The 26,216-nt window shown below is 39.8% G+C and overlaps 1 protein-coding gene across 2 annotated transcripts in view; it reads right to left on the bottom strand.

Moving 5' to 3' along the window:
* The window catches only part of acap3a (ArfGAP with coiled-coil, ankyrin repeat and PH domains 3a), an 82,887-nt gene extending 68,863 nt beyond the window's left edge, over window positions 1–14,024 (bottom strand). For both annotated transcript variants that reach the window (XM_044351418.1, XM_044351419.1), the window contains exon 1: window positions 13,857–14,024. In XM_044351418.1, coding sequence (XP_044207353.1) covers window positions 13,857–13,903 — 47 coding nt within the window. In that variant the 5' untranslated portion in view covers window positions 13,904–14,024. The remainder of the gene's footprint in view (window positions 1–13,856) is intronic.
* Window positions 14,025–26,216: the final 12,192 nt, after the last annotated feature.

The following is a 26,216-nucleotide window of genomic DNA, read 5'->3' as shown; positions in this document are numbered from 1 at the left end:
CTCATGAGAGAGGAAGCCTTTTAAACAATCCAGGCTCTCGAGGCTACTAACGTGACGTGAAAGCAACCACAAAAAAAAAAAAGACTGATCAGAGCAGAGAGGAAGAGAAAGACTGCACTGCTGTCCTGTCCTATTACACCGGCCTTTCCTGCAGCACATCTGACAGCTCTACTTTACAGTATGGATAATCCAGGAGGAACATTAGTCAGACTATTTATATTAACTCAGAATTATAGTCCATTTCATAAGACATGGAGTCACGTTGCAACTGAGGCTTAACTCCCTCCATACAGGGTCAGAAAGGGCTGCACAGATGATAGTCATCCAAAAAAAATGAGGGATTCATTCCAGCAACCTGTTGTTTTATGCTCTAGTACACACATTTTCATGTTTCTCAGTGTTTCTGCCTTTGCCATCCTGCGGCAAAAACACATGATTGGGCCTGTCTCTCGGCAAATTGGAGCCCTTCTCTTTTATATCAAGGGGAAAGTGGATTTTCTCCTCCGTAACAGTATGAGACATCTGATATCCACAGCCATACAGAATTGAGATCAGATGTTTGGTCTCCATTACCATAATCCAATCTGCTAGGGAAAACAAATGCTGAGTTGTGAGCGATTTTGTTCACCCACACTGTGAAGTAAGACCAAAGGCTTGGATTATCAGCGTTAAAAATCTGCTCAGTGTGTCCCAGTGTGTGTGTGATACTGCATTCACTGGCCCCAGCTCTTGTTTTCTAACTCCCCTGCCTCGCATTAGTCATTGCTGGTTTCATTCACCATGGGTTGTGATAGGAATACTAATGCCAATTTACTACAACTCATCCATCATTTAGGGCTCAGGATGTTGCCATCGTGCTGATTCAATGTCTGCGACACAGCATGCGCAACCTTCGGCAATACCGGATGTCTGATTTGAAAGAGAGACAAGGGCAACTGAGCAAAGTCACAGCCATGAGCTTTAGCTATAGGCCCTGTGCATGACTGTAGTCTGCTGACTTCGGTTTCCCGAAGGTGTCATATGTGTTTCCGGGTTCAAATCTGCTGCCAACCAAAACCTAGCAAATAGCAACCTGCAAAGAAATCAACATGAAGCGTAAATATAATTGAAAAAGTGTCAGATATCAGCGGAGGGGAAGCGGTTCACATCATTGTTGTGTTCCACTGCGCTCCAATTCGAGTCGATACAACTCCGTATCGAGCTTCCACCGCTTTCCGAGTCGTCTCAAGTCGTTAAACAAAATTAGGTGGGATTGTTTTACGATAACAAGTCACACAAAAGGTATGCAGCCGACATTTTAGCAGTGACGAAATTTGCATTACATCACAAGGAAGAACAATGTTGAAAGTCGGGGCAATTCCCTCTTTATTTAATGGAACTACACAAAACCACAAACACGGTCTGGGGTTTGGCAGTGCCGTAAATGACCCAGCACACCACCAACCCAGTCCGACCCAGAGGAGCCTGCAACAAACAAATGAGGAGGTGGTGCCAGTCATTGCGGACCGTGAGTACTGTGTTCCCAGTAAAAGTGTAGTCATGGACTGTGCACACTATGACGGTATGCTACGGGAGATTGAAGCCTTGAAGGACCAGCTACAAGCCCTCCGTTTACAAGACCCCTGTGGGTTGCAGCGGTTCGCTGGATCACCACAAAACATTTGATTTTACACCAGGTAAGACAGATAAACTGCAAGCAGTGCAGACAGATAATCCAGCTCATTACGACTGATAGCCATTTCAGAACTGTTTGATGACGCTCTAAACTCTGGTAGATAAAATAGCATTTGTAAATAAGCAAAGACTGAATCAGAAAGCATTCTTACTTCAGTATGCATATAGATTGCTTCTGTCATTAGTATGTATGTCTTCTTAATGCTATTTGTGAATACTTATTAAAAGTTATTATAATTTAAACGTTCAAAATCACTTGAATTAAAATGATTTGGCCTGTTTTCATATTGCTTCTGTCTTCAGAAGACTCACTCAGGGAATATTAAAAACACCAGAATATATAATGCAGTGTTTCCCTTGTAATTGTACAGGACTGACGGGCCACCAGGCCAACAAGAACCGCCAGGCCAAAAAATATATTTTTCAATGCCAATAATAACGCCAAATATCCATTCATTCGGAAATTAATAGCTTTTGGGAGCCTCTGTGCAGCGCTGTTCCGAAACGTGAGTTAACCTCTGTGGTATTGCCTAGGAAAGTCTTGGTAGCGTAGCCCCCCACCAGGCCAAAGCAATAAACCTAGAAGAAACTCTGGACTCTCATCGAACCAGTAACATTAAGGATGGTACGGGCTACAAGGGCCAGAGGAACCTCTTTCTTTGCTGTGAGAGAGGCGGCCTCCAACAGAACCACAGTAAGAGGTCACTGCAAAAGTCACCATAGCAATACAAAAGGGATATACTGTGTAATACTAATCATGCCTTTTTTCCACACCAGAAACTGGTCCCCATACGACAGCTGGATGCACCCAGTGGGACTTGGCCACTGTTTTAACATCCACCACACAACGGTCAGCAGAATTATTATAACATGGGCCAGCTTCCTCTACTGCTTGCTCAGATCTGTGTGCACATGGACGACACCTGAAGAAATTAGAGCCTATCTTCCTCATGAGTTCAGGGACTGTGCAGACACACAGGTAATCATTGACTGTACAGAGCTGCGCTGCTTAACGCCAAAGTTTTCTCTTCATACAAGTCCCACAGCACCTTTAAGGCCAGGATAGGCACGGCACCATGTGATGCTCTAACATTTGTGTCAGTGCTCTACGAAGGCTCTGTGAGTGACAAAAAGATCTTCAGGCAACCAGGCATCATACGATAAGGTTGATAAGGGCTTCCTGGTAGATGACCTTGTCCCTGGCAAGTTCACCGGCCTGCCTTTCTGTCTAAAGGGAACCAAATGTCAGCGCATGATGAGTCCATTGCTCGTTTGAGAGCCCATGTGGAGAGGTTAATTAGGAGGGTCAAGGAAAACAAACTGTTTGATACTGAAATCCCCCTCTTCATCTTATTCACTGTGGCATGTCTCCTCTCCAATTACCAGAATGTACCTCTGGTTAAAAAGTGAAGAGTAGAAGTCTGAGGATGCAGTTTGCCCTAACACACTGTACACTTGAGTACACACTGAGTTGAAACACTGTTAATTAGTTTAGGGGTATCACATTTACTGTAAACTAAATATAATTGGTTTTAGACTGTTGGTCAGACAAAACAAGACATTTAAAAGACATCCCTTTGGCATTTAGCAACTTGTAATGGACATTTTCACTTCTGTCCTTTTTTAATTGGCCAAAAATAATCTAATTCTTTTAATTCTAGAAAAATAATCTGATAATTTATATAAAAAATAATATATAGTGATAATAATAAGTTTACGGACATCAAGCTAGGCTATAGACTAGGCTAGGCTATAGGCTTAATTACTCACCCTCGTAATTGTGGACGAAACTTGATATGTGCAACTTGACACCGTTCTCCCATTTGCTGGAGGGTGCAGGTGAAAGTGCGTCAACAATAATATATTGCAAATGATATATATAAATAATAATATAATAATTCTGTGCACATCGTTGACATTTATCTGTGGTAAATCTTATAGGCATAGCGAAAAATATTCCATTGTTGATAGCATACGGTATGACCACCGCGGTAGAAACCGGAAGTCAGTGTACCACAGTTATGCACAGAGGTGATTAGATTTCCTCACACTTAATAAACTGCTCACACTCTTGCCGGTTGTGGTAGGAGAGCAGGTCCACGTCTTTCTCACCTCTCAGGATGTCCGACAGAAGCAGATTAGCACAGTGTTCACAATGCCTTTCATGGCTCTTTGTGTGAGCAGTGTGTGAAACGTCTTGCTATTCATTGAAATGAAATGAGAGGGACAGCCAGGGCTCATGTGGCGAGTCCCCTCGTTTCAACACAAAAGGCTCAGGGATGACATCATCTCTGCATCCCAAAGCATCTCACCAGGGATTAATCTCCATTTACACAAATTGTTAATTAACTTCCTGGATATAAATCATGTAATTAGACATGGTATAATATAGAGCTGCAACGATTAGTCAATTGACATAAAATTAATTGTCAACTATTTTGATAATCGAATAAACATTTTAGTCATTTTTTTTTCAGGAACAATGCCATAAAATTTGCTGGTTGCAGCTTCTCAATGTGAGAATTTGAAGCTTTCCTTTTCCATACATGACAATAAACTGAATATCTTTTGGATTTTGGGATGGTTGACCAGACAAAACAAAACATTTGAAGGCAACAACATGAAATCATAAGAGGCATTTTTCACTATTTTATAGATGAAACGATTAATCGAGAAAATAATCTGCAGATTAATCGATAATGAAAATAATTGTTAATGGCAGCCTTTGTATAATACCTAATGCAGCACTGTATAAAATAATTAAACCTGTTCTGTGACCTCATGGCTAAGTGTATATTAACATCTTCTACCATATCATTTTGAAAATTATAGCAAAATGTTTTTTCAAAACAGTAGTCTTGACCATTAGAAATCGCAATAATCGGGTTAATTTTCAGTTTTCCTGCATTTAGTCTTAAGTTTAGTTGACACATTGTTGGCTGTTATAGTGATTAACCTTTATCCTTAACACCTGGACCCATGACGCTGACTAAAATGACTTGCTAGAAACCTGAGTCATCTCGGATGTGGAGCTACAAAGCTGAGTCACCAACAACACAGCAAACAGAGGAAGCTCCTGAGGAAATTATCCTGAACTCTGAGTCGATTCAAAAAGCGCTGAGCCAAGAAATCTGTGGGAAGTTTGACGTCATAACCACCAAAGGTGACAAGTGTCCATTGACTCAAACAGCTTTCTCACACAGTGATACTATAAAGAAGGTGGACTTGTCTCTACAAAGGCCCTGAAGACGAGCATGTGAAGATCTGGAGAGGATGCAGAGAAGAAATAATAGGTCTGCAACTGACAATTTTTTTAAATAATTTGATTAATTGATGAATCGTTTAGTCTATAAAATGTCAGAAAATAGTGACAAATGAATCAAATTTGATGTCTTCAAATGACTTGTTTTGTCCAAGCAAAAGTCCAAAACCCAGAGATATTCAGTTCACTATCATATGTCACATAGAAACGCATTAAATCATCATATTTGAGAAGCTGACACCAGCAAAGTTTTAGCATTTCAGCTTAAAATATGACTGAAACAATTATTCGATTATCAAAATAGCGGCTGATTAATTTGGGGTTTCCAGACCAACCGAATGTAATACTCATCTGCTACAAGAACTGCTTAATTTGGATGAAAAACTTCTATTGGACTGAGCACAAGCATAGATCCCTGCAGGGAAAACCTAAAGCTAGTGAAACTCCACCTTCCTTTGTCATTGGGATTCACTTTAACCAGATTCACAACCTTTATTCTTCGCCAAGCAGAAGAAACTTTGCCTCTGATGCATCAAGGCAAAAGGGTAGTCTCCATCTAACGCGCTGCACATACAGAGCCATCTTTGTCTCCTGAGATTTACCCTGAGGACTTGTATATATCTGTTGCCTTTGAAGGAATATATGTCTTCTCAGCAAACACAAAGTCAAACACTATGATAATCTATGTGCAGCGACCTTCCAACAGCTGCCCTACATGCTTTGGAGCCTGGTGAGCTCCGAGTCTCCAACTGGCAAAAGCCCTTCATCTAGTCTCATTTTTGAAAAGATGAAAGCTAATAGTGCTGTGCTTTCTCTGCAGGAGGGCAACAACACTGTGACTAAAAAAATCATATTGTGCTATGTATCATTGGATGTGTTTGGAGTCCTTCACATCAGGATGACACCAACTGGACGTTAAGCTTCCAGGTGTGACACCTTTTGCCGTCCAGGGATTGAGCAGAGGAATGTGGGGCAATCCCTGATTAAGACACGCAGCCATTAAACTGCACACTGCTGACTTTAATCCCTGTCACTTTCATTACCTGGAGTCGTTAGCTCCAGCGCGCAGAGCTCACTTAACAAGATGGTGAAAATGCCCGCAGGCCAGCGCCACTGAGCTTTCATCATGTCGTTAAATCAAGGACATGAATGAAAATTAAAATAGCAGAATAACTTCACACGGGTGGGTGAGAAGGTAGTGGAGCACGAGTTTAATGAATCTAATGTGGAAATCACAAGCAGAGGTCACTAAATTGATGCCACACAGGATAAAGACTTCATGAGTAAAATGCTTTGGTTCAGACTAGGGCTTAGCGATCTATTAAATCAATACAAATATAGTCTTTTTTATAAAATGTCTACATGGTGAAAACAGTAATTTTAGTCAAATAGTAACAAAAATCATGGCTTGCTACTGGGGCTGCTGTCCCTACCAAGCCTACTGATTTGACATAGTGGCCAAACCGTGTAATTACAATGTCTGGGTCAGTCACGAGATGCGCACTGACCCAAACAGCATTTTTCCCGCTCACAAACATTGGGAAAGGAGAGGCTGTAAAACAGTGAATACATTATTTTAGCGTCACAACCACCACAAAATTACTTATTTTAGTATCAAGATTTGATCCATTCAGTTTGATAACATCTGGAAAGTCTAAAAGAGCCGCTTGATTAAATTATTTCATCCCTATTTAAGAGAACGAGGAGCCAACCGGAAGTCTGCAGGCTCTAGTGCACATGCTCTACGGGCCCAAAAATACGGAAGCATGAGGAAGCCTGCAGAAAAACTGTGGGCCTTTTTTTGGCTTCACACGCCGCTGAGCAACTTTCATAGGAATTAATGGGCACCATGTTTGAACACAGTATCCAGTTCTCCTTAATACATCCATGGTCCCTACCAGCTAGCTAGCTAGCGTTAGCTACCCAGCTGCTGATATCAGTCTGGTGTCTCCAAACAGCAGAAGAATTATGCTCATGTGTGACGAAACTTTTATTTTAAACTGGATGTCCTAGTTGCAGAATCGTGTTCTGACAGTCTACAGCTGTGTGGGATAATCTGTATATTGAATATGTATAATGATTTTGTATTATTCTTGCTCAATTCTCTTGCACACAAAGTCCTAAAAAATAGAGCTGGGTTTTAATGTTCTTGCATTTTGCAGGAAAAGAAAAATGATTAATTGTTCCCTAGCTTGAAAAACATTTTTGGGGCCATATCGCCAAATAGCACTAGGACAGACTTTCCTAAAACTATGCAAATGTTACAAGACAGACAGTGTCATTTGTAAAAGTACCAATTATTTAATAAAAATGATCAGTTTCAGCTGCTGCTGCACGAGGAAACGGATGTGATGGAGACCAGCTTGATATCAGCAAATTGTTTTTTGCGTCCCCCACCCTTACTGGCCAGAGTCACAGTCTTGGGAGGAGCACTCTTGGCTGAGCAGAAGGGCCACTGACACAGATTCAAGATGGAAGGAGGTCAGTCTGAAATAGAGCAGAAGCAACAAGCCCACATAGAAGAAATCCCTTCCAGCTCCAAGCAGCTGGAGATGCAGATCTTCCAGAAACATGAGAAAAACATCCTCCAACCTCCCAAAACACAAAGACAATTTGTCATGAACCAAGATGAACCAGATGCTTTGCCTCACTTTAGATGTTCTTGGTACCATGGTCAGCTGCTTGGCAATGAGTTTCTTTTAGTAAAACTGTTTTAAATATGGAGTCAGCTATTATAATCCCACTATAAATTCCCTCCCTACAAAGAAGGAAACAGATGGGTTGAGTACATCTTGAAATATAAAAAGGCAAAATAAGTCAGGTACTTTCCAGTTTGCTAAACAATGTACATAATGCCAAAAGGAGATCTAATGTTTGGCAAGTGTCAAATATGGAAGCAACAAGCACTAACATGAAGATTTGATCTTAATCAAACAACGGTTGGATGTAGACAAACTGAAGAAGAATGCAAACCTCACAGAGGTGGCGTTACATTTCCAGCATTTCATACTGAATGAGGAAACTTATCTTTAACGCACCAAAACAATAGGAACATGTGTTTTTACAGGGATTAGTGATAATTTTGTATCATCTATTGACATTCACTGGAGTCATATTGTGACCATATGATCAGAAAATGTTTTACTAATTTTTTTTTTTTTTTAAATTATGGTTTCTTTATTAATTTTCAAGGCTGCAATTTACAATTGTTTTCATAATTTTTCATTGTATTTATAATTATTTTCCAAGGGGAGCTCAGAGTAGAGCCGCTAATCCTTTGCACCAAAAGGAGCCAGCTGAGGTGGTTTGGGTTTGGATGCCTCCTTGACGCCTCCCTCTGAAGGTGTTCCAGGCACGTTCGACTGGTAGGAGACCCCGGGGCAGAGCCAGAACATGCTGGAGAGACTACAAATCTCTTCTGGTCTGGGAACACCTTGGGTGGGATCCCCCAGAAGGAGCTGGATGGAAGAATGCCGGGATGAAGGATGTCTGGGTTTTCTTACTCAGTTTGATGCCACGGCAACGCATCCCGGATAAGCAGTGGAAAATGGATGGATGGATTTATTATTAATCTGCTGATTATTTCAGTTGGTCCATAAAATGTTTATAAAATATAGTTTCTCAAAGTCCTAGAAAATGTCTTCAGAAGTCCCAAAAAAGAGAACGTTTGCCTTTTTTTGTTTGACTAAAACAATTAATAAACTATCAAAATAGTTGCTCATTCATTTTTTTATGGACTAATGGTTTCACTTCTACTAATCTTCATTAAAAACTAAAAAAAAAAAATCACTACTAAAGTTTCATACTGATTTCTCATCAAATGCAAAGCAGTGTCAGTTCCATGCGTTGAACATCAATTCGATAATTCTGCATGTGATTTTGCATGCGTTTACCACATTGTGAGATCAACACCAGAAAAAATATTCATATTAATATCATCATTTTAATTTCAGCCACATGACCCAGCCCTAACGTTTTACTCGGCTTTCTTCCAGTAGATTCACTCAATAGCCACTTTATTGGCTTCCTGTATAATCTAATGCAACAGCTCTTTCATGAATTCTACTTTCTTCTACTGAATCCATTCAATTTACACACATAAAGTAGAATTCAAGGCAGAGCTGTTTGTATTGGACTGGATTAAATTGTAAAAGTGTAACTAATAAAGCGACCAGTAAATGTCTTTACTGGCTGTACAACTTGTACAAGTACTTAAATTTCTGATTTTGTACTTAATTTTCCACTAAACAGCCGTAGCTTTTTGTCCCCTACAAAGCGGGACATCACACCAGATGCTCCGCATTCCTCAATACCCGGCATCTCCTGGAATCTGACATACCTCACCCCCCCCCCCCCCCCCCCTCTTCCTCACCCTCCTCACCCTCCTCACCCTGTCATCTGACTCTGTGTCACAAATCCATCCATCCAGTCATTCTCTCACAGACGCTGCAGACACACAAGCAGCGAGCGCCACAGGTCATTGGCCTCGGATTCCCCGCCTTGTCGGGGGGGGGGGGGGGTGGGGGCGGGGGGCTCTGCGCTCTGCTCTGCTCTGTGAGTCAATGACAAGCCCATCACCACGAAGGCGGCCTCGCCTCGCCTCGGCTCTCCGCCCCCAGCTGTTCACATGGGAGGGGAGGAAGGATCATCTGGGCTCTGTGCCCCCGGGCCATTCAGACACAGAGAAAAGAGTCTGTCTCTCAGCGGAAGCAAGAAGCTCTCTGGACAATAGTCATATTCTAGTGGAAGAGAGCTAAGAGAGCATGAATACTGGACTCACATTCACCAGGTGGACGGAAACACTCCAAATGAATGATAATGTTGTATATAAGCAACGTCCGGCTCTATTTCTGACTATTTGATAGTGTATTAAAGTGCAAAACAAAACCTTGGCTTCACAAATAAAGCCAAGAAGCTCAGAAGTTATTTCTATAGTGACAGATCTATTTCTTCATGTCAACTTGATTAAAAGATAGTAGCTGCTACGCGAGTGAGGTTCTATCAGTATCATCCTCCGACAGTGTCTGAGTGTGACCTCGAATTGACATGTCAGTGGGGAGAAAACAGCTCAAACGTTGTGTGTGTGTTGCCAATGTTGTGCCGGAGCAAACACAAACACACGAGTTCCTGCAGTCGTGTAATCATTACAGACCACTCTCTCAAAACAGATGTGGAGAGAGCATCGGCGGCTGCAATCTCACATCTGTCCGAGTCGGGGTATCCATAGAGACTAAAAAAAAACACAGAATACACACACAGGTTTGAGCTCGAGAGATCTCAGGGCCCCGAAGTGGACGGTTCATCCATCATATCGTCGTAGAGCGCTTAAACAGAACGTCAAAGAAGAAGAAGAAGAAGAAGAAGAAAAACCTAACTGTCAGATATTTTTCTTCCCCGCCTGGATGATCAATCGTTAAGCGATCGAAGCTACAGCGAAAGAATCCTGCAACATGTCGGAGATGATGGTGCAGAACTGATTTCCCCGCATGTTTTTTTTTGCACGTGTGGGAAGCAATCTGTCATGCAAATCCTAATCGTGAAAAGCCTTGATTTTTCCTGTATTCTGCGCCTGCTTCCTTCCAGTCGTCCTCCTCCAGAGGTTGTTACGTAACACTTGCTGCATGCTGCTTTTAGCTTCACAAAGGATCCATTTGAATGCTCTCTGAAAACACTGTTACAGGCTTCAGTGGCTACGAGAACACGCGTTTACTTTATCTCTTTCAGCGTCGTTTAAACAGCGCGGGCAGCTAGATAAAAGACTCTTAACATAAACTGGGGCGTATAGGAACATCTCTCTGTGCTGTGGGTGTTTGATCCTCTTCAGCCAGTGAGGAAGTTCTGTACAGTGTTTATGAAGAGGAGGCATTCACAGCTCCAGCCAGATAAGAAATAACTTCATCCACTCAGGCCTCGTGAGGGGAAAAGAAGACATAGCGAGGCATCTCAGAGCTCTAAATAATGAGGTGGATGACTCTTTAGCATGCAGCTTGTCTCGCTGTAGCTTCACTGCTGCTTAGCATATGAAACAAGGGGAGAAGGTTAGTGTGCAAATACCCTTCACTCAGCGCTTCCTGAGATGTGCCTTTCTCCAGCCCAGATGGCAGTCATTAAGGTGCTGCTGCCAAGTCTGGAAGTCTTTGATTTGGAACAGAGATCCTATCTTCAGGAGTACACAGACACACACACACACACAAACACACACACAAACACACACACACATGTGCAGTAGTGGAAAGTAACTCGGTATATTTACTCAAATTCTGCTCTTAAGCACAATTTTAAAAAGGGGATTTCTATTCTATGCTGCTTTATACTTCTACTCCGTCACATTTCTGAGGCAAATATTGCACTTTTTACTCCGTTATATTTATCTGACAGCTTTAGCTACTAGTACAGCTGCAACCACCAGTCAATTAATTGATTAGTAGATCGACAGAAAATTAATTGGCAACTATTTAGATAATCAATTAATCGTTTTTCGTGTATGACAATAAACTGAATCTGTTTTGGTTTTGGACCGTTGGTTGAAGAAAGCAAGACTCGAGCTCCTTAAACTGTGGGAAATTATGACTTAAATTAAATTATTATGCATTTTTCACTATTATCTAGCAACTAAAAGATTAAGTCAATTCACTGTGAAAGTAATCTGCAGATGAATTGATAATAAAAATAATTGTTAGTCCCATCTCTGGCTACTAGTTACTTTTCAGATTAAGATTTTACTTTAAAACATATGAAAAGTTTAGAAAATACAATCTATTGTTGAAGACTAAACCTTTGATTTGTTATAAAAACAGTCCTAGTTTGGTCCCTTGTCATGTTTCAGATGTCTATGAGCTGTTAGCAGTTCCAGCAAAGAGAGATTTCCCTCCTAAACTCGTCAAATGGTTTCATTTAATTAATTGTTCAAGGCCCAAAAGTGTAAAAATATCCAATATTTTACAAAAACAGCAAGTATTGCAAAAAATCTGAACCCAGATTTGCACAGCAGATCTTTGTTTTTTCTTCTTTCCTCTCCTGTTAATCATCTCAGGACCCCTCAGATTTATCTAGTGGCTCTTTGAAGGAGCCCGACCCCTAGGTTGGGAACCACCGGACATAAACTGTATATAAAGTAGTTGAAACTAGCTCCACTCAACAGTAACATGGTGCTCTAACACTGATGCAGCAGTGTAAACAATCCAATAATGTTAGATAAATGAATTACACTTAAAGTACATGTTGAATGCAGGACTTTTTCTTGTAATTAGTATCTTTACTTTGTTGTATTGGTACTTTAAAGGATCTGAGTACTTCTCCCACTACTACAGGAGGATAAAAGGTCCTGAGACTGAGGCTCTTGACTTTTGCTCAGGTTTTGATGTGGGTGTAGAAAAATTCCTGCCTTATTTATATAACCTTTGGTGCACAGGCTGTCAGGGGCTTTAGCACAGTCTGTGTGTGGAAACCTTCAGTTTCCTCTGATCCAAATGATGAGCGTCACTGTTTGAACTGCGCTCTTTAGACAGGAGCCCATTTATAAGGGAAGTTAATACAGAGTTGTTATCGCAGTTAAGCATTTCCTCCAATTTCCTTTATTTTTTGGATGAGGATATGATATCTAATCACAGACAACTGTTACAGATCTCCTAAACCAGTGGTGGAAAGTAACAAAGTATATTTACTCAACTACTGTACTTCAGTACAATTTTGAGGTACTTGTACTTTACTTGAGTATTTCCATTTGATGCTACTTTATACTTCCACTCCACTACATTTATCTGACAGCTTTAGTTATTTTTCAGATGAAGATTTGACACAATAGATAATATAACAAGCTTTTAAAATACAACACATTGTTAAAGATGAAACCAGTGGTTTCCAACCTTTTCGGCTTTTGATGTCTTACAAAAAGCAGTGTGTAGTCGGGGTCACATTTCACATGTCTATGAGTTGTTAACAGCTCCACCAAAGTGTTTTTTCCCTCTGAACTTCTCACATGGTTTCATTTCAATAAATGTTCAAATGATCCAATATTTCACCAAAAATCAAAGACTAGAGAAAAAGTCCAAAAAACTGAGAACAGATTTTTGTATCAGAACTTTGTTTTTTCTTCTTTCCTCTCCCATTAATCATCTCACGACCCCTCAGATTTATCTGGTGACCCTTTGGAGGGGCCTGACCCCTAGGTTGGGAACCACTGGACTAAACTAGCTAACTGTATATAAAGTAGTTGAAACTAGCTCCACCTCCAGCAGCTACAACAGTAACATACTGCTCTAACACTGATGCTTCACTATTAATAATCACATCATACATTTTACTGCTGATACTTATGTACTTTTGCTTAAGTAGGATTTTTCATGGGGGGCTTTTACTTGTAATGGAGTATTTCTACTTTGCTGTATTAGTACTTTTACTTCAGTAAAGGATCTGAATACTTCCTCCACCACTGTCCTAAAGACCATTTTGGCGGGGGGCGTGGAAGCAATATACAAATCTGACAATGTGAGGACCAACAGACTGATCTCAGTCAGTCCATGTGACATCTCATATGGCTGCATTGCTCATCATCATCATCATCATCATCATCATCCTCATCATCATATTGCCTACTTGTCAGTAAGGACTGACTCTCAGACAGTGAAATGACTCAGATATGATGTATATTCCAAACTGTAATTGTAATCCAGACACCATTTATCAGATCGGGGGTATTAATCCCACTGAGATTCACGTGCAACGTGTCGCAGTTTAATTAGTCCAACATGCAGCAGCGCACGTTGAAGACACATGTTTGATCGCATGTTACAATACAGATTGATCATGTGCATTAAAACAAACAAACAAAAAAATAAATGCAAGCAATCGTACAGTCAGTATGAGCATTGCTGAGGCGTTCAACAGTTCAGCGGGCAGATGAGGAGTTTCATGTTCTTACCTAAACCGGGGTGAATCTTTAATACAGTCTTCAAAATCCACCGTCATCTTGGGCTGGAGTGAAGTTTTTGTTGTGTTTAAAATGCGGGTTTCATCTCCTGTGTAGAGTAAAGCAGAAGATGTAAGTATCCGTTACAGTGATCCTCCCTCCGTCTCTCCTGCTCCTGCAGCGCTTCACTCACTGATGATCTGAAGCGGCTCCACTCAGTACAGGACGCTGTGCTGCCTTCATGAACTCCGGATGAGCTCGTACTTTTAAGCGTCCTACCTCCGATGTACGACTTTTATTCAGCTGAGTTTTAGTGGGGAAACGATGACTGGTGGAAAGACGGGCTCACAATTTTTCAGTTCTGTCTTAAAACAATAATCAAGTGCCCAAATCAACATTGAAATCGTTTTGGGTTTTTTTTTCATATAATAGTAATCATGGGATGGGGGACAAAATCCACAGTCCTCCTTTTCTGTGCAAAAATGTATTTTTAAGTTTATCTATAGCTAATATGATGCTTCAGCCGTTCAAATTAGTCAAATCAGGTGGAAATCTTTTAATGTTAGTCTTTTTAGAGCCAAAATCCTTCTTTTTGTTACTATACTTCCACTGCAGCTCAATGGGGAAACACTGTCTGAGGAAACACAAAGAGGGAATTTGATGCTAAAAAGATTGTAAATGTGGCAGATATCCACTTGATATGACTAACTCAGATTGCTGAAGCCTCATCTAAGCTTCAGATATACTTTTAAATGCGTTTTTGCACAAAATGACTGTGTGGACACACTGTGGATTTTGGCCCCCATCACTTACATTGAAAGCGCATTTGAAGGATCTTTTAATAGCCAGTATGAACAGGAGGAATGATTACAGTGAGGAAAACCTCTTTCACTGTTCATATGGCCACCTGACCGTACTGACAGACTTGAAAAATTATGAACTTAGTGCTTCTATTTTATCTGACTGCTTCTTTAGTGCTTCTATTTTATGCCACATCGACTTTTATGCATACATCGACTTCATTACATTTCAGAGGGAAATATTGTACTTTTTACTCCACTACATTTATTTGGCAGCTACTACTTTGCAAACAAAGGTTTAAAAAACTATGAGCACATAAAATTTTTACTTTAGTAAAAAATATTTAGAAATACTTCTTACTCCACTGTAAAGAATGCTGCCGATGAACCACACGGGCTGCCATCTTAACTTTTTCAAACTGTCAAACACCATGATTGTAGTTTTCTAAAAACTTTGTAGGCTATTATTCTTTAAGCAGCATTTCATCCTAAAGGATGAATGTAAAGTCCAAAAATTCAGCTCAGTTTTGATACAACAAATCCAATGTTAATCCAATTTCCAAAAAAAGTATAAATGACACTGCATATAACACATACTTTGTAATAATAAAACATATCACCTCTACACAAGCAGTAGGCCTTTAATAGGTTTACTTATTCTCTGAACATCACTCCATCTTATCATGGTATCATAACCAGTAGTGGCAGAAGTATTCAAATCCTTTACGTTATGTGAAAGTAGAAAATCCACAGTGAAACACTCAAGTCACAAGTAAAAATCCTGCATTCAATATTTTATTTGAATAAAAGTACAGAAGTATTAACAGCAAAATGTATTTAAAGTATCAAAAGTAGAAACAGGCCTATTCATTATGCAGAATAGTTGTATAGTATGTTATTAATATTTATGCATTAGCATGTAATCAGCATTTTAATATTGAGGTTGAGCTCATTTTAACGAGGTCTACATATTGTTGGGCAAATTAATCTACAAAACTGCACCATATATTATATATTTAACATGTGTTTTGTATGTAAAATCCAATACTTATATTATGTTAAATACATGTAGTGGAGTAAAAAGCAGCCTACAATCAGTCTATTTCTCTCTGAAATGTTGTGAGCAGAAATTTAGGCTAAAGTAACATAAAATTTAAGTTTTGAAGTTAAGTATAAGACCTTCAAAACTGTAATTAAGTACAGGTAAGTAAACGTATTTTGTTACTTTCCACAGCTGATCATAGAAAATTCCGACTCTTAACAGTTGCATTATGTCGCACAACTCGTAATGATCTCAACATTTCCGACGGCACTTGAAAGCAACACATGCTCAGCCCTCTGCATGTGAGCGCGTAGAGCACTGACGTCACATTTCAGCTCATTTGAATGAATACAACGTGATTTCTCTGAACAATGCTGTCATGTTAAGCACATATGAAAAATACGACAGTATTTTCTCCAAGGATTAACGTCATTCTGACATTTTTCATTGTTTTTTTCGATTAAAACACCAAAAAAGGAGAACATTTAAGTTTTAGTCACTACAGGTCAAGATAAAAATAACTGGAAGGTCTGTAGGTTAATCAGTCTTATTCTGTTATTCTTTCCATTTTCTATAAATAAAGACAGAGAGTAAATAAATATATTCAGGAATTGGTGATGATATTGTGTTTAACTCATTAGCGCTGATAATTTGTACAGCTGATATTGATTAACTCTCAGATCTTCATCTCTTCATTGTGTCTGAGATGTTTCAGCTACATATTCATCAGAAAAGTGTGATGAAGGTATTTTTATACTCTCTGGAGTGTTAACTCAGGCAGTGAATAAGCAAACACCCACGACAGCTTCAGTTACTGCTCTTGATTCTTAACAGTCAGATTCATCTCATGTTTTTCACACCTTTGATACTGTATGATAAGTCCTGCATGTCATGTTTTACTGCTGCAAGCTGTGAAATGTATTCATTGGAAAGGCCTGACTCACTGAAACTAATAGCTTTTTAACACATCCTACAGTTAATCTACCACTTTCCAATGCAGCTGTTAAATGAGGGGATCTTAAGTGCATCCATTTCCCCAGCAGGGCTATTATTAATTCATAGGAAATGGAAAGCTTGGAGAATGAGCGCCTGCTTTGGATTTCACTGCAGGTTTTCATAGAGCGCCATTGTTCCTTCCTATCCCCAGCTTTAAAAAGGCTGCCACTCAGGCTATGAATGGAGATGATCTCATTCACTCTCGGCGGAGGTGTCTTGACAATACCACCATCATTCACTGACACAACCAAATGTCAGAGGAACAACACAGATATGATCAACTGTGCAGTTGTTTGTAGTCAGCGGCTAAGAGATGCCAATCAGTTGGTCCACCGCTTTGGTCGAGACTGAAATATCTCAACATCTAGTGGATGTATTGCTGTGAAATTTTGAACAGCTAGTCGTGATCCTCAGAGGATGAATCCTACTGACTTTGGTGACCATCTGTGGTTCTAAGTGATAGGTCTCCACAATTATTGGATGGATCGCCATGACATTTGGTACCGACATTCATATCTCCTTCAGGAAAACTGTGGTAATCTCTTTACTTTTCATCCGGTGCAATCATCATCAGATTTGTCCAATAGTTTAGTTTATCTCAAATACCTGTGAAATGTATGACGTTCCCGTTAGCCTTAGCTTTACAATACTTTATGTTTAATGCTAATCAGCAAATGTTAGCATGCTAACATGTTTAAGTACATGGCACGGTAAACAGGATAAACATCATAAACATGAGAAATAGAGAAAGAGGATGACAGAGGCCTATGATATAGCATTTAAACATGCAGGCAAGTCAGCCGACAGTGGAAAAAAACAATATGACAAAAGAATATATGGTCAAGAGTGAGTCAACTGAGTTCTGGTGAAGAATATGACGGAGAGGGGATGGCCAGGCAAGCTCCGCTTGCACTGGGGGAAGGAGGTTTACATCATCAGAGGACGGAAAGGGGATAACAGTCCAGTGTTTGTCCAACTGGAGAGTGGAAAAGTCCTTCATTGAAATCTGTTGTTGCCATGTGACTTCCTGTTTGTACATGAAAACACAAAACCACTCCAGGGCACAGAGCAAGTAAGGACAAGAGACAATAACAGACTCAAACAGGGACTCGTAACACAACACACCCAGCAAACAGACGCTGATGAGGAATCAGATGAGGAGTTTCCCACAGGACTACTCTCTTGGTCAAGGTCCACTGGCACTGAATCTCAAAGCACAGGAACTCTATCCTCAGGGCACATCTGATGTTTCAGACAGACAACACTTGCTCCATGGAGCTGATGAGGAACAGGATGAAAACCTGGCTGCTGACATGGGAGAACTGGATGATATAGACTACAAGGATGACACTGGGAATCGAGGAGGATGTGTGAACTGAGATGCTGGAGGAGTTTCACACAGAGAACAGTGTCCACCAGAGAAACAGCTGTGAGCGGCTACTGGCGGCCTAAGTAATGGAAATGGACTGATACACCTCATGGACTGTTAAAATAAAAGATTGAGAAAAGAGACTCTACAGTGGCTTTGGCCTGAGGAAAGAGATGAGCACACAATCTTTTGGCCGAAGTGTGTCATGGTGTATAAAGTATTGAGTGGGTATAAGGACTGACAGAGAGAGACCACTCTACGGATTTAGGGGTAAAAAAAAACTGTACTGGTGTAGTTGAATACAGAGACGACATTTTTTCAAGGCGGGGAGAATATGTGAAAGATTTATATTTAATTTGTGGTAAGAATACCAGTTCATCGGAAATTAAGTTGAACTCGGTTGTATACCCATTGTTTTTCTTTATTTTGCATAGATTACTAACTTTACACTTTAAAGGTGCACATATACGACATTCAGCCCCACTAGATGTCACACTAGAGCGCCAGCACCTCAGACCAAAACAAATGTGCAACCCTAAAGTTGGAAAAAAAAAGAAAGAAAGCAGTCCTTTAACTGACAGCTCACAAATAGGCGGTGCTGATCAAATATGAACGAGATTCTCTTACTGCGTACCGCCTCTGACGCTGTATCCAGTTCTCTTTTCACATCCATGTAGGACACGGAGAGACTTACATGCACTAACATGCACTAACATGCACTAACATGCACGGCCAGACCGACTATCAAAACAAAGAACAGAGAGGCTCGGATTACAACACACACAGAGGGAGTGTGACTTCATTCTCTGCTCAGGACGCCATTACTCCACTATATCTTTACATAGCAAATAGTTGTTTGCTGACATCTAGTGGGGCTGAATGTCATATATTGCACCAATAGGTGTATCCATCTCACCCTGAGGCAGTTGTCCATCCAGTATATTCACACTTCACACTTCTTGGTATTAGAAAAGCAGACATTGTTCAAAGAGATTGTCACTCAATGTGAGGTTAGTAGCCTAGCAAACTAACCTGTTAATTAATGTGATGTGTACAACATGTTTATTTCAGTAGTATTATTTAGTTTGGAATATATTACGTTTATCTCAGAGGAAAAACAGCAAGAGAAGAGTGTGTAATGCAGAGCAGGCACTCTCATTAAAATAGTTTGTTTTAACTATATTCAAGCTGTCTGCTGCCCTTATTTGGTGCACCTCACCATCACACACTGATGGGAGGGCAACACATACAGCTGCTAGAGTTAAGGCTTTGATACTTCAATGTAAACATAATAAGTTTGGGGCATTTGCTGAAGTGACTTATACAGATTTTTCTTTTGAAAGGACGTCTCTGTTTACCATCACTTACACAGGAATCACAATAGGAGATGGATCTCTTTAGGGCCAATATGGACAGGAGGAACATTTGCAGTGACTGACAACTCTTTCAATTTACAAATGGGCATATGAATATTGTTTAAAGACTTAAAAATACTAGCTTACCCTTTAAAATTTGAGAAGGCAATCAGTGAGGTTTCTTGGGCTGATTATTAGTCATGGGATGAATGAGACTGGTTTGCTTAACAATGAGATGATTTACAGAAGAGACTGCCCAGCTATCATATCAGTAGTGGACTGTTCATGAGCTGCTTCCTGCATCTGCTTTTGCTTGTGTGGCATCTACCAAGAGCGAGGATGAGGCTTCCCTGCCTTTGTGTAGGAAAACCATGAGGAAGGCGTCTGTCGACTCCCATTTTTGTTTCCATCAGAGGCCCTCTCATGGCAGACGTGAGCAGCACTGCAGCGTGGAATCACTGGGAGAGATGTGTGGGTCTCTGGGAGGGTGACCTACTTTTGCTCCCTTCTTTGGTCTGCTGGAGAGAGCTGCGAGTCGCGCTGCTGAGCACACAGCTTGTAATGTTATCCCTTCTGACTGCAGGTGCAAGGCTCTACAAGCCACTACCAATGAGGCGTGTGCAGATGCTGCATGAATGTTCTGTATTATGCATGTATATGACTTACTCCAAAATGCATTCCCAAATCTATTTTAAATGAATTTTCTTGACTGCTGTGCTCACACTGGTGGAGATGTGTGTGTGTACTAAGTGTACTTGAAAGGTAGATAGAGATATAATGAAATACTGACATGACATAGTGCTGGTGACATGACATTTTTATTTTCTTATTTTTGTTTATTTTTTTGTGAAGCACTTTGAGCTGCATTTTATATGAAAGGTGCTATACAAATAAAGTTTATTATTATTATTATTATTATAGTATTACTATGATCATGTATACTTTCATAGTATAAAATGTTTTAGACAGTCAGCAGACTTTTCTGTTCGGCGTAAAACAATGAGAAAAATAATTAAGTCTTTAAGAATTACTGTAGTTTCTTGTTATTTAGAAAATGTAAATGATCGGTAAATGATTTAAAACATTAGAAAGGACAACATAATGTATTAATTCAGTAGAGATTAATGGTATGGAGATCAATTTATGAAAAATGTGTTGCACTCCTCCAAAAAAAAGTGCTTATTTTCTGCTCAACTTTTAATGATAATATCTGGTTTTTGTTTTGTTTTCTTCAGGTTCAACCAAACCATCATACCGATGTGTTTTAGTGAACTGACCAAGAGGGAAGTCATATACACAGTACTGCAGGACACTATGGGGAAAAAAATACTTTTGTTTACTAAACTGGGGAAGGATTTTGGGGTTTTGCACAGTGTGCACAGTTTATGAGATCCACTCTTCACTGACCCTGTAAATAAGAGTTTTCAATACCTAATTATGATGTGTGTTATTACTACATATAAATAAAACAGTGGTTTCCTCACAAAGGGTCACAAGACAATTGTGATGACTCACAAGACTTTAAAAGGGATAGAAAAGGAGATTACTTCTGTTGCACCAAATGATGTTTATTTTTTCAGATTTTTCTCTAATATGCTTTTTTCTTGTGCATTACCGGACAATTTTACCTCTAAAAATGACTCAAATAAAACAATTTTTAGTTTTCTTTGGTTTAACTGGTAATAACCAGTAGATGCTACCAGTGAAGACAGGCCACAAGCTAACCACTGAACTAACGTGAACTGCATGTTCTGATAATAACCTTCATAAATTATGTCCTCGTTCTGCATACTGGGTCACATCCAAAAGCCCTTGACGGATGACCTTTGTAAGTTTGAAACACCCATTACCAGAAGCTGTTTGCAGTCATGCTAACATCACTGCTGATTTATTTAGCAGGTCTGCCAATGCAGATTAGCCCGTGCAGCTAACGTCTCAGCCAGAGTGCTTCTCTGCCTCTGCAGCTCAAAGCATCACTCCTGGGTGCGATACTGCTGCTGCAGCAAAAATAACTTCAGGGGATTTTCATGCGTTTACTTTAGCTGTGTGCTGACATGGTCCCAATAAATAAATGATAAATGTGGGGAATGTGAAACCTCCTCAAAACTGATGAAAGAATTTCACAAACACATGGACTAAACTCTTTTTAAAGCTTTTATATTACTGCAAACAGATATTACGTTAGCTAAAGAGCAACATCTTCAGGGAATTAAAGGACTAGTTTGACATTTTGAAAACATGCACATTTGCTTATATTGCCATCAGATGAGAAGATCAATAATGTGTCGTGTTTGTAGGTAAATAATAAAACTAGGGCCTGAAGGCGGTTAGCTTAGTTTAGCATAAAGATTTGGAAGCTTTGGCTTTGTCCAATAGTTAACAACTTATGAGTCTACAGCCATGCTAGCGGCTCTGTGAGGCTACTTGTAATGCTAACTGTATAACAAACGCCGAAACTGTTGGACGTCTGAATGAATGTCTGCAACCACACTGCACAGTAATCAATCCAACCGTCAGGAGATCTCTACGGTCAGATCATACTCAGATCACTGATGTAGCTAGCATTTAAAGCTCACTAATTAAAAAGTTATTATTTTTATGTTTGAGGTAGATTATGTCCATCTTTGCTGTCTGAACAACGCATCAACTTGTATTCTTTCGACTAACTGAACGTAAACCTCATTTGGGAACATTTGGGAGTTGTTTTGATCGTTTTTTTATCATCGGCAGTCATTTTTTTGTTGGCAGGTGAGATTTGTCCATCTTCCACCTGAACGCGGGCCTGAATCCTTGCTGATTGCGCGCTACAATGACGCAAGTTTCCACGACATGAAAAGACGACAACTGGTCCAAATCACAGGCGGTCTATTGATTTGGCCATTTCATGCCAAAAAATATGGTAATTAAGCAAAACTGCGAGCTCTCGCGAATATTGTGGAGATTTCTTGAATTTGTGTTAATTATTGCGATCACAAAATCACAATTTCCTGGAAGGACTGATTAGTATCAGACTTCCTCTGGAGCACTGAGTCATTAGAAGTATTTTTGACCTTGGCTCCATTGTGTGTTAATCATGTTAGGGTAAGCTTAATTGCTTAAGGAGTCACAGGCTTTAAGCCCCCCAGCACCGGCAGCTACTTATCGACTGCAAGGCTCTTTAAATGGCTGCTGTTCCCGTCAGTGATTCCTGCGAGGGAAACAGTGACAGGATCCCATAAAGAGTGGATAGGGTGAGTACTGGGTCAGCACTGGAACAGCTGGAACAAAAACAAAGGAAAGTACTTTTCAGGAAGCTGTGTCAGCTAGAGTAGTATCAAATATTCAGATGCCCAAAAGCAATCCAAATCTCCATCCACCACCAGATGTGAGGACGACAGGATTCAATGAATGGTGGAACAAGGTCAACTAGGGTCACAGGGGAGGACTACTGGGAGTGAAACTGACATCATTACAGCAACAAAGCAGCTGGCCTCTTCCAAAAAACAAGTTGTTTGGCTGAACCCTATCAACAAAAAGAACAATGTGTTCATCCAAGCCTGACGAGATGTATCAATCTTGTCATCTCAGCAAAAAAGTTCCTAAAATGTCAAACTATTCTTTTTAAACTACAACTCACCATCAATGGAGAAGAAAGCAGAAAATACTGTATCTCACAGTGAAAAATGTGTAAACACAGATGATTTGCCTTTAGTCAACATTCATTATGAATTTTGTAGAATTTTATCACCCTGCAGTTTAAAAAAGTAAATTAAAAACTGCAAATGTCATACCTTGAAATTTGAAATTACAACATGAATACTGACAACAGGGCTCTGCCGTCTGTACATGAGTTTTGGGGCGTCTACTTGAGTTACATTATCTCTTTTACAAGGGAGAACTGGACAAAATGGCAGCGTTAAATAGGTGTTACAATCTGCTCAACAAAACAGAATGTGAGAGAAAAATGAAAACTTGACTATTTAAAACAATTACATTAGTCATGAAATGTTTTTTTAATGTTATAATGAAGCCTTGGACAAATTTAATGCAAAGGCTTCTGAATGAAAAGTGATTTTTAGTATCAATCATAAAATCATTAAACCTTCCATAGCTCTTTTCTGATCAAAAACAACCCGTCAGAAGTTTTATTCAATACTTAAAACGGCTTTTAAAAATGGAAAGCCGCTAGTAAAGAAACAAAAATGTCAGAATAGAAGATGAATAATGCAAAAAGCTGCTCTCCAATAATCTTAAATAAGGCTAAACCAACAAACAAGAAACTGTGAGCGCTTTACTGTGTGCGCTTTGTGTTACACACCCTATGGTGTCTGAGCCAGGACATTTTGTTCATTTCAACAGTTCTGCTCAGCAAACATGTCTGGCCAATGAAGGTGAACATTTGTTTTTCTGCGCACGTTGTTTTTTGGGGGAAAGTAGGGCAAGATGAGCTGCAGGCTCGTTTAGTCCCCGCCCACTGAATCACACTGATAACCACACAAACACACATACACACACATCAACTGAGCATGGACATATATATATATATATATACATATATATATAAACTATAATAACTTCACTATAATATCAGGAATCACACTGATGGTTGAACACATGATTTCTTGACCTCACAGTAGTCTTTTATTTTCTTGCATCTCCCACAAACTAGTTTTGATTTCTCTGCTTCAGCATGTGATGCTTTTGGACATCAAAGGCTGGATTTAATATCAAAAGACCGGAAACAACAGATCTGAGAGTGTCTGTCTGAGGCAGCCTCCTCTTGGGTACGGCTGGACGAGAGCCTGAGAAATCACAGAGGCTGGTGTTGCTAGGCGATGGGCTCAGTGCTGCTGAGAGGCAGGATGAGGAAATCCTGCAGACGAGCACAAGAGCTGCTCTTTGATTCAGTGACACCTTTGTCGCCTCGCATACTTTCTTTAGCCAGCATCCATCTACACTGTGCTCCTTGTAACAAAATCACTACGGATCAGATGGGGACATCGCATGTAATCTGCTCATTTGATAAATATATCTGGTCTAATTTTCAGAGGTCCAACTGAATGTTGTAATTAAAGGACCAGTTTGTAGGATTTAGTGGCATCTAGTGGTGAGGTTGCAGATTGCAACCAAATGAACATCCCTCCCCTCAACCTCCCCTTTCTAGCATGTAGGAGAACCTATGGTGGCTGCGAAACTCGCGAAAAACGTGAAAGGCCCTCTCCAGAGCCAGCGTCTGGTTTGGCCATTCTGGGCTACTGTAGGAACATGGCGGTGCAATATGGCGGACTCTGTGGAAGAGGACCCGCAGTGATAAAGGGCTCATTCTAAGATAACGAAAACACAACAATTCTTATCTTCAGGTGATTATACACTAATTAAAACATACTTATGAATATATTCCATTTCTGCCAACAGATCCCCCTAAATCTTACACACTGGTCCTTTAAGTAATACTGTTCTCTGTCAATATTGATTGTTGGTACTGTTTTTTGTTTTTTTTTACTATTTTGTTTTTTGGTAAGGCTCCACTTGGACCCCTGTGCTTCTCCACTTATTTGAACCCATTACTTACAAACACTGTTATCTTATGTTTCACCAGTTGGTCAGATGTGTTTGTTCTTTGCCTCGCGTAAGACAAAATCGCCAAATTTCTTCATGTAAATGTAAGTGTAATTTTCTTTAAAAAATGACTCAAAATGATTACTTGATTATCAGAATAGTTGGCGATTAATTTCCTATCGATCATTAATTGTTGCATGAAATTTTGTACAGACATTCATGACCCTCAGAGAACGAAGCCTGCTGGCTTTGATGATCCACTGACTTTCTCTGTAGCACCACAATGAGGTCGATGTTTGTGGGTTTGAATGAAATGTTTCAACAACTACTGGATGGATTACAATGAAATGTGGTAAACACATTCATGTTTCCCTCAGGATGAACTGGGTGACCTCTTCAGTTCCCATCTAGCACCATAATCAGGTCAAATTTTTAATTTGTCCAATACTTTGATTTATGAGGCAAATGTTAGCATGATAGTACCTTAAAATAAGATGGTGAACATGGTCAACATACCCGCTAAACATCAGCAAAACACAGCTAGTGTGGCTGTAGACGGTCATGTTTCACAACTTGTTTGTTGAAAAGACAAACTTGTTTTCAGTGTAAAAGTCAAAAAAATTGCCAAAAGTTATGATTTCTTTTGCAGATGAAGGTGGTGTATTACAAAATTCAGCTCATAAAATGGTTCATTAAGTTTTATTTCATTAAATAATACATTGGTCACATTAAAAAAAAAAAAAAAAAAAAATCGAGCAGCTGTGGCTCATGAACAGGTCGTCCAGTAGTTGGCGGGTCAATCCTCGCCTTGTCCTGTCCAGATGTTAAATTGTCCTTGAGGAAGAAACTGAACCTCCAGAATTGCTCCAGATGATCGGGGCAGCACCTTGTATGGGAGCTCCTCCACTGTTGTGAATGTGAAGTACTTCTCTACCTTTCAGATTACAAGTTTAAGAAACTTTTGATTAATGTTTTATTTAAATCCCCAACGTGAAACATAACAAGGAACACTCTAGATATTTTAAATGCCTGTGCTGTGTATAACCAGGACTGGTTGTAAAAGACCCTGTAATATTTTGAAGAGCTTCTAATTGTCCTGCAGAAACATGCCGTCCAACTTTTTCTACTGTTTTATAAAGCAGTACAACTTAAAAATGATATTGCATCTGGTGAGTGTATCCTGCTGTTTAAAAAGTTAATCAGTGCCTTTTCTGATACCTCATGTTTTCTGCAGTAAATCAACCAGCAACAGAGATGCTGACATACATACAG

Source organism: Thunnus albacares, chromosome 5, assembly GCF_914725855.1.
Source record: "Thunnus albacares chromosome 5, fThuAlb1.1, whole genome shotgun sequence".
NCBI lineage: Eukaryota > Metazoa > Chordata > Actinopteri > Scombriformes > Scombridae > Thunnus > Thunnus albacares.
This window is presented reverse-complemented; position numbering and strand designations above follow the sequence as displayed.